General features: G+C 43.4%; 1 protein-coding gene across 1 annotated transcript; it reads right to left on the bottom strand.

Moving 5' to 3' along the window:
• Positions 1-4,936: 4,936 nt before the first annotated feature.
• Positions 4,937-7,656, bottom strand: LOC115742350 (probable protein phosphatase 2C 8). Its single transcript, XM_048271691.1, has 4 exons — positions 7,130-7,656; positions 6,862-7,057; positions 5,885-5,990; positions 4,937-5,348 (listed from the first exon to the last, which is right to left on the bottom strand). The coding sequence occupies exons 1-4, from the start codon at positions 7,561-7,563 to the stop codon at positions 5,047-5,049; spliced, it is 1,038 nt and encodes a 345-aa protein (XP_048127648.1). The 5' UTR covers positions 7,564-7,656; the 3' UTR covers positions 4,937-5,046.
• Positions 7,657-10,007: the final 2,351 nt, after the last annotated feature.

The raw sequence follows: 10,007 nt of genomic DNA, 5'->3' as shown, positions 1-10,007 counted from the left end.
CGACGGACGAAAATGGGGAATGCCACATTCTAGGTTAATGATTACACAAGCAAAAAAAGTTGAAAAAATTTCAAATAGAGACTTGAAGTGTTTTCATTTTCTTAAATAAAGATCTTGTTTTAAATAAGAGCATGGAGTGTCCTTATTGTTTCAAAGAAATGCTTGACCAAGGGCAACTTCGTCATTTACCTTTTTTATTTTATTTTTTTCTATTTTTCTTTTGTATGCTTTTTTCCCATTCCTTTTGTTTTTCTTTGTTGCAGCAAAGACAACTATGGATCCCCAATCACTCTATCCTTCAATATGCAGTTGACTTGAGAAGCGCACGTAGCGGCTCCATCAAAGAGCCTCAACGCCCCCCCTCCAAACCGGTCGTCATGGACTGCTTTGTCTACGAACAAGGAAGCTATAAGTAATGCAATTACGAATCTCATGAAAAGTTCGAGCCCATGGAGTCACGCTCAAGGGTGAGGAGGACAAAGTCGCCCCGATCAACTCCTTTTGTGAGATCACTTCCTCCTCCTACGAGGAGGCCGTCTTCTTGCTTGAGCGCCACAATTGGGACCTCAACACCATCGTCTCAACGTTCCTCGACAACAACACTCTCGTTGACACCTCCGGTTGCCCTTCCCCTTCCCCTTCCCTGTGCCCGTCCCGGCTTCCCCTAACTCACCCTCTCATTCACCTTCGGTGTCGCTAGCACGGTCCCCATAGCTATCATACTCCCCGTCGAGGTCTTGATCGGCTTTGTCGACCAAGACTCCTTTCGAGCTATGCTGCCAAGGCGAAGAAGAAACCGAATAAGTTGTTTAGCGGCGGGTTGTGCAACATTTGCACGCTCGGGGATCTAGATCGACCAGTTGATCATGGCTCGAACAACAACTCCAATGAATTGCAGGAGTACTATACTGGTGACGAGAAGTGGTTTTTTTTTTTTTTGTCTTGACATTCATTTTACTTGAATACACGCCAACTATGCTAAAGGCGGCTACCTCGCCCGGCCCTCGCTTGTGGCCGACCAGTGCCTGAGATCGGCTAAAGGTGAAAAGGAAGCAAAAAAAAAAAAGAAAGAAAGAAAAATATAAAAAAATAAATTTAGAAAATCAAAAGACGAAAATACCCTTGTTTAGGCGCTTTTTTTGAAACAATGATGGTACTTTAGGCCTTTCTATGAAATAAAATCCATTTTAGACTCTTATTTGGGCCTTCGTTTAGCACTATTACGAATATGAAAATAATGAAATAAATTGAATTTCAATAATAGAAATACATGTTCTATCGAAACAGAAATCCCGAACAGACTGTCGATGATAAGTCGTAAAAAAAAGTAAAAATACAGCACAGAAAAAGGTACAGGTCCCCAACAACCCTTATCATTGTCCGTCCAAAAAAAAAAAAAACTACCCTTATCATTAGTTTTGTGTCACCAATCAGCTTTAAACCACGAGAAAAAGGTGAAAGAAATTGTGAAGACTGGAATGGCACCATGTTTCGACCAAAAAGAAAAGAAAAAGAAATGGCACCATGTGGTCGGTCCTCCCTGCTTTTCTCTAATGTCCACATAAATACTCGAGCAATTTTTTTTTTGACTGACAAATTATTTTCTAAACTTTTCGGTGTTTGAACGACCGAAAAATTGCTTAAACCTATGAAAAACGTTTCATCAAATTAGATTGAGAAAAAATAACATCTCTTTTTGGCGAGAAGGAAATCATTTTTCCTAAATCATCAAACAAATGAAAACTAATCATTTTCCTTAAAAACGATTCACGTTATCCTAAAATTAGTCGTCAAACAAACGGACCCTAAATACAATGGCTAAAATCCCATCCTTTACTGTTCTTTGTAGTCCCGCCCAATTGAATATTAGGGAGAAGCGAAAGCGACTATGAGTGATCTTTACGAGCATCAACTGTATTAAAAATTTAAGTTGTTGCACGAATGCATACTTTGATATTTAAATATCTTATCATCACGAACGGAAGAGGATAATGTTTTTTTAGACTCGTAGTCGTAGCTGATAGCCTGATACTGTACACAAGATTCCTTTGTGGTTTTCGATGCGTTAGTTTCGGTGGGATCCCCTGGGATGTCTCGAAGTGGAGAATCCATGCAAAAACACGTGGTACGAGAGAACAGAAAGAATCCAAAGCGGCCAACATACGCAAATATGTCTTCAACAGTCAAAGTGATTGGTTGTAAATGGGGCTGACGGATGATAGGGTATGAGTCCCCAAGAAAAGGTTCGGTCCATTATGAATTCCGAAATTGCATGGGGGAAGATACCTGGGCAGTCCGTTCGTTATTTACGGTCGGGGAATCGCCTTTTTTTTTTTATTATTATCGTTTTTCGGTACTGTTTTTTTTTATCGGATGTCTTCGAAGAGACATCGTTTTTCGGTACTTTGAATAGCTTAAAAAACATGACGATGGAATATCTTTTCATAAATAGGGGGAAAAACCCCAGCGCCCGGACATAGGACCACGACCCTTGGACCCCGAGTCCCCCAAGGCAAGGCCGGGTTCGGGATCCAACGCTCGCACTTGGGTCCCTCAAGGCGAAGTTAGGGTCCCCGTCACCCATGTTTAGGATCTTAATGGTTGCGCGCGCCCCGAGTATCGGATTTTCACCCCAACTCTTGTACCTAGGTCCCCCATTGGTCGGGACCAAGGGCGCGGCGCCAGCGTTCGCGCCCGAATCATAAGCGGCCGGGCTCGGGTCCCTATGATCTAGGTTTGTACTCGAGACATTTTCTCAAATAAATGTTGCATAATTTACCCGGTGACAAGTATGGGAAGATGACTCGCATACTGTTTGCAAGACAGAGCCAAACACAGGAAGATGAAATCTTTTTCTTTGAAAATAAATTCCTTGAAAATGTTTTCTAAGTTCGTTTTCAGCGACATCCAAAGTATATTCTAAGCTACTCTTCAAATGAACCGCTGGTTTTTCTTGGCAAAAGCTTTCCCCGTATACTTGAATGATGAAGGTGACATAATTCAATAAGAAGATGATTGCCATCTTTATCTTTACAGAACACAAAAGGTTGCCTTTAATTTGTTTATGAGTGCATATGCAAGTACCCATTTTTAGGGGGACATGTTTTGCCCTCCTTTTCCTCCTTCCCTTTCTTCAATTATTTTTCCTATAGACTCCTTTTGTTCACATTCCTATGTTTTCTCGTTCATAATAGTTATTTTTGAACATCTATATTTGTTTCGTCGGAATTTCTCCCGAAATACCTTTTACTAAAAGTAGTTCTTTTCTATGGTGATTCCGGACATGAGTGATCCAAGAAATCAACGGATGAGTCTTCAATAACGTTATACAAATGTGAACAGAATTGGAGTTTGACTCGACAGAAATGTCCAAAAAGTTCAATTTTTACAAAAGAACCATCATAAGCAAACTTTGACAGAATTTGACTCAACGGCAAAGCTCGAATACGTTTTGATGTTATGCCGGAGTTTGACTCCATAACAAAACACCAAGGATGAAGATATAAGCCGGTGTTTGACTTGACGACGAGAATCTAAAAGCTATAACTAAGGAAATTAAAGTGCGATGTAGGAAGTAAAGATAAAGATAAATTTGTTTGATTTGTCGGGGGCTCTCTTGGTGGTCTTTATAATGGTTGCATGATAACTACTCCTTGATGGTTGCGATTTTCAAATGATCTTCATCGACCGCTTCCACGTCCGCTATTCTTCATGAACTGCTCAACCACGTTCTTGGGTAATTGTATCCGCTATATACAAGTAGTCACACAACTGTCGATAGCCCTCTAAGGGCTTGCAGCAACTTGAGTCTCTCTATTTGCCATTATTGATCGTGCCCACGTTCCTTAATTATGTATCGCCAATCCCATGATTAGGCCTTTGGGTAGTTGTATGAGGGCTTACATAACTGTCAATGACTATTCTGTCGCTGGATGTTCAAACAATAACCGTTCTTCTCTTCTAGCTCGCGTCTATCTTTGATTATTTCAAATCGCTAGCGGTATAACTTGTTGTTGGCGCCAAAATCAATGATCATTTCAATTTTGTCATCGTATTTGACGGTTGGATGCGTGGCATTAATATATACCGTCGTCGATTAGCACGTGAATATCCTCCAGGAAATCGATAACTGTATGATAATATCCACGTGCGGTGCATATGACCTATCCATGCTCCTCTCTCTCTCTCTCTCTTAGGCACGTGTGTCGACGGATGAGTTATTTTTGGCATCGAGTTAGTTTTGGCATCACCATATGCCCTCTTTAATTCTTTTAAAAAGTTCCACAATTTCGCATGATTTTCTCCACGCCAAGTTTGCATGCCACCTGTACCCTGACGCTTCGTACTTTATGCGGTAGCCGGCCACGTTGTAATTTCCTGTAATATCCCGACATGTTTCCCTAGTTCCTTGCAGGTAGCGAATCGCCATGATTGTACTTTCCTCGGATCTCTATCCTCATCGATACTCGATCAAGAAGGGTATAAGGAAAGTTAAATCTCTTATCTCTATTCAACTTCATGGTTCGTGACACGGGTTCTCGTATCTTCGGTCTCGTTTTCCTATCAAGTATGAGGAAATGCTTCCTCCTCTTACTCTTGAGTGTCGATTACTGAGCCGTCCCTTATTAGACATACCTGGTGGTTTCATCACCATTATTAACGACATATTCCTAGTTTCATACGATTTTGCAAAAATTTCATTTTAATAACCTACCCATCATTCACCTTCGTTACTTATAACCGTTTGGCATATTCTTTGCGAAAACTTATTTGCTCCCCTTTTGACAGAGATTATGTCTTCGTACAGGCGGGGGAATAAAAACTCTCATCACAGAGAAGATTAGAACCCGTGGTAGCTCACAGAATCGGAGCACATGACCATGAGCACGTATCCGAGTTTCCTTGGATCGACTCTGTGGATCGTACAGAATTATTCCAAGTGTCGCCCCAGAGAAGGCAACCTTTTAAACAATGATCGACCAGCATGTCCATAGTTGTATCAACGAAGAACACAACATATCCACTTCGATGATATAAGGTTTACTGCTAGCTCGGGCCGGCGAGCTCTACCACGATCACGCTGATGTTATCCTTGCTTCCCCGTGCCATCGCGAGCTCCCCCAACATGACCGCCGCCTCGGCAGCACGGTTCTCGATCGCACTGCCCTCCCGAGCTCTCCTCCTCATCCGGCCCACCAGGCACCTGTGCACGACCTGGCACGCGAGCTCGTTCGAGACCACGTCCCACAAGCCATCGCTGGCCAGGATCAGGAATTCATCCGCGTCGGTCCGTCTGCTCACGTTGATTTCTGGTTCGGGGATCACGAACGGTTTCAGATATTGATCTCCTACACGTAAGAAACACGTATAAGATGGACCCATCAGGAGTTTGTCCCGAAAATTTTAATCTTTTGATGTGGCAAAGAATAGTGACAACTGTAATAAAGTATAGAAACTCCCCCCACGCCAATGGGAAAGGGGCCCGTGATAACTTGATTCTTCCTCCATTCTTCCCGAAAAAAAAAAAACAAAAAAAAAATCCATGAAATACATGAAATATTTCATTGACATAACCATCATTTACACAGTAAAGATAAATGTGAAAAGATCTCATGAGTACCGTTAAATTATTCACGCACCAATCCATACCTTCCAACAAAATTTTAACCAGCGTTTGATTCTCAGCACTCGACATGCTTGATTCTTGTTAAGATTCTAGAGACGCCTACGCATTTGCTCACTCGCTAATAACATAGAACCGAGAGAAAGCAAAGCCGGGCGCTTTCGGCGTGGCTCTCAATCACAAACCGACTCATGGAGAACGTCAAAAAAAAAAAAAAAAAAAGACCCCGAACTGCTAACGCAAAACAATGTGCCTACGAACCTATTGATCTCGAGGTAGAGAGGACGCCGAGAATGCGGTGCCCGTTCCAGTTAATGACCCGTCCACCGGCATCTTCGACTCTCTTCAATTCATCAGGCCTATTAGGCTGAACGAAAAGGCAAGCCGGGCGTAAGCAAAAGAATTAGTAGAACATCAATGCATGCAAAGTCCAAAACAGTTTGTCCATGGAAATGACACCCAGCATTGGCACACCGATTTTTGATTTCAGACCGAACACTGTTGACATACACGAAAAAGTTTTTTGACCACAAAAAACCATCAAAAGAGGGTTAATCAGATGGGATCCAGCAGACGAAATAACAGCAAGCCAGATAAATATGAGAGTACGATAGAAATAGAGTAAGTTTGACGAATAATTCGGCAGATTTTCGACATGTCGTGAAGCGCCTGTCATGACTAAGTTTAACGTGTACCGAACAAGCTCTAGATCTATTAAAAAAAAGAATAGCATCAGCCAAATAAATCGAGGGGGAAAATGAGAAATGCGACATCCTTAAATTCGCCTAGAGGGTCCATCAGATGCCCCATAATCTCATGGAGCCTTCACTACATAGTTAGCCTTTCATTCTACGCAAGCGGAGCATAATTTTTATCGCTTCCTTTAAAATCATGACAGCTCATTCCGTGCCACGGTTTAGGCTACCCTCTTATGGATCCGGCGTCAATTCCAAATCTCAGTTTGGTGCATCTTTGGATCCAACAAGTAGCGTGAATTTCTAGAATTGGCAATTCTTTCTACAAATCAAGGGGCTAAGTTCACAATCACAAATTGAAGTAGCTGCAATCCGAAGAGCAAAATTACCCACGCCCTCAAGAACAACAACGATCAAGAAAGTTCATAGACAAAAATGTCTAGGACATCAAAATCGAGCTACTAGCTTTGGTAACTACTATTATTATAATGGCCAAAAATAAACCTAGCACCTCCCCATAAGTGTTTTGTGTGTAAATTATACCTTATGGTCATCAGACAACGCCATAGCGACACCTCCTCTACACAACACCGCCCTCGAGTCCCCGCAGTTCGCCACCACCACCACCTCCCTCCCCACCACCGCCACCACCGCCGTCGACCCCACCGTCTTCATCTCCTCCGCCGCGCCCCCGCTAGTCACCTCCCCGTCCATCTTCCCGAAGCACCCCGCCATCGTCTCCTCCCAGTCCACTCCCCTCCCCTCCCGGTCACGGCCCTCCACCTCCTCCGCCACTAGCCGGTGCAGCCTCTCCCTGCACGCCTCCGCCACCCGCGCCCCGCCGTGCCCGTCGTAGACCCCGAAGAAATCGTACGACTCGCCCGCCCTCAGCCTCTTGGCGAACCCTAGCTCCACCCTCACCGCGTCCTCCATCTCTCTCCTCCTGCCTATCACCGAGAGCGACCCGTGATTGATCGGGCGCGGGCTTCTCTTCTCGCGGGCTCCGTCTTCCTCCTCGCCCGCCAGAACCCCGTCGTCCTCCGACGACGAGGAAGAGAACGAAAGCGATATCTCGATCGGCTTCTCCTCCTCATCTGGGTGGGGTTTCGCGACCTGGTCTCTCTTCTGCGCGCGCCGATGGCCGTCCCGGTGAGCTTTCCTGATCTTGAACCTTCTCCGGCGGCCGTTCCCGACATTCTCGGGCGCTACCACCGGGAAGATCCCTCCGTCGGCGTCTGCCGTCATCCTCCGGGGATCACTCTCTTTGCCGGCCAGTGCAGCTTTTGTCCTTCGTTCATTGCATGCAGGAAAGGAAAAAGAAAGAAGTGTTGTAGCAATGGGAGCGACGACACTGATGTGAGCATTTATTTGATGGGACAGCACGAAAAGGCGTCGAATCGTGGCCGTCCAGATCGCACGGGTCTGTAGGTGGCTGCCACATGGGTAGGCTATACGCCTCTAACTTCGATTTCGGGAGCAGAGACGTGGACGGCTCGGATCGGTTTGGCGGACACGCGGGGGTCTGATCTTCGAGTTAGTGATTTGGTAACCCGCGCGGCGGGGCCCACGCGTGGAGCCCACAGACGTTGAAACGTGGACAACTGTGATGCTTCGTGTTAGGTGGGGCGGGGTTTCTCTTTTTTTTTTCCGTATTGCTTCCCCTTCCCTTCCTTTTTTTTTTTTTTAAATCATTCAAAAAGCAAGGGCAGTTTCAATTTTTTCGAAGTGTCAAAACGTCTGACAAAGGAATGTTGACTCGTCGGGGTTCCGGGGGGACACGTGTCCGGACACATGGCGGTCGCTGTTTCGGACAGAACATGTACCTCGTACGATGTGTCCAGGCTTAGCCCCAGATATTTCTTCTTTTCTTTCGTGCTGCGTCGCGGCCTGATTGGTCCGGAGGTTTCGCCCGAAAGCCAGCTGGCCTCTCTGGATTGTCTTCGTCGGTTCCAATTTTGACAACATTAGGATCCTATGGCTTAGATGCATACGATGCGCCACAAGAATACTGTACATAAATCACACAAATAGTATATAAACTTTAACTCAATATATCGTATGATTCGTAGGTTTTTTTTTATTTTATTCAATGCGACCTATGAACTTTAAATACATGTTTAATTATAATTAAAGAGATTAAATTGAAACTATAGCAAATGTTCAGAGTTCACATTACATATTAGGTAGTTCATAGATCACATTGAATGAATTAAAAAGCTTATAAATTATGTTTTGCATATTAGGTCAGAGTTCAAAAATCATATCCATCGTTATCTATTATAAGTGTTACGAAACGAGGATACGGAGCTTTGGCAAAAGGGAATGTTGCTTTCCTAATTGAAAAGGAAAGAAAAGAGTAGGGGGGCAGTTCCCTTCTTTTTGGCGGAAGCAAAGATGTGTGGTTGCTTGATGCTGTTTTTGTGAGTCCCAGTTTGTGATTTTCGTACGCCTCGAATCTAGCTTGAAATTATTGGACCATCACGTGTTTAATCTTAATTGAGTTTTCAGGGTTCTTTTTCATTAGTGAAATCCTTGGAAAACAACTAATTTCTTCTCGTAGGCGATCCTAAGGAGTGAGCATAGGCCCCGCGATAGAACCAAGAATCGAATCAACCACGTGGTCTTGTTTCATGTTCCAGCGGAAATTGGTCCGGTTCCCAGACAATGGGGGACAGGACAACTGTTGCTTGGAATTCGATGGTTTCTGGGTACGAGTATAATGGGCCTGCTATGGTGGCAATTGATTGTTGCTATTGGCAGGATGGAGATTGTCGTTATTGCTCTTGATTTTCATTTTGCTTGAGTAAAAATGAAAGAAGAAGAAGAAGAAAGAAGAAGAAAGATTTGGCCATTTCCCAGACAAACTTGGAATCGACTCTGAAATTGCAGGTTCAATTTTAGGATTGGCTTTTAGTAAGTTCGAAATTTCAAAAACTGAGAACAAGTCTCAATAGCTGGCACGACGGGTTTTATATAACTTAGACCTATCCTGGAACCGCTCACCTCTGGATCACTTGAATTGTGGTGAAGCAAATTTTCATCCGCCTTGAAGGAAAAAGTTCTCGAACCATGTAAATCACTAACGCCTAAAAGTTTTCTTTCTCGTACGTCTTGCTGATCACCATGTTGGTCGTGAAAATGATTGATAAAGAGCAAGAAATGATGGGGGATTGAAAATAGTATCTAGGGATTTCATTTTAGCTGTTCTTTTCGTGGAGACTGGGGTGATTAGCTAATCAATGGAGACAAGCTCTAATTTTCGTCTAGGGCTTCTTTAAATTTGAAAAAATACAATATATACCGTCAGTATAGAAATAATCATCCAAACACTATTTTGTCTTGAATGAAGAACAAGAGATCTTTCTTGATCAATCTCCATGTCCCTCATTCTTCGATAATTACAAAGATCATTTTTCGAATTCAAACTAGGCATTGTAATTACCCGCTCTCAAACCGGTAGTGTATAAACCCATTCGAATCATTTTTTTTTACTCCATCAGAGTATGCCATGGGGAGTAATTGTAACGTACATAGCCAGAGTGAAAGTATTTTTCAAAAAGCAGCCTTATTTGTCTTTGATTCGATGATTAGTAAGAAATCCGATAGTTAAAATCCTCAAATGAAGGATGAATTAGAAGGATTACTTAAAAATTTCTTTACACTAATGCAAGATGCTCTAATCTAACAGA

Source organism: Rhodamnia argentea, chromosome 10, assembly GCF_020921035.1.
Source record: "Rhodamnia argentea isolate NSW1041297 chromosome 10, ASM2092103v1, whole genome shotgun sequence".
In the NCBI taxonomy this organism is placed as follows: domain Eukaryota; kingdom Viridiplantae; phylum Streptophyta; class Magnoliopsida; order Myrtales; family Myrtaceae; genus Rhodamnia; species Rhodamnia argentea.
This window is presented reverse-complemented; position numbering and strand designations above follow the sequence as displayed.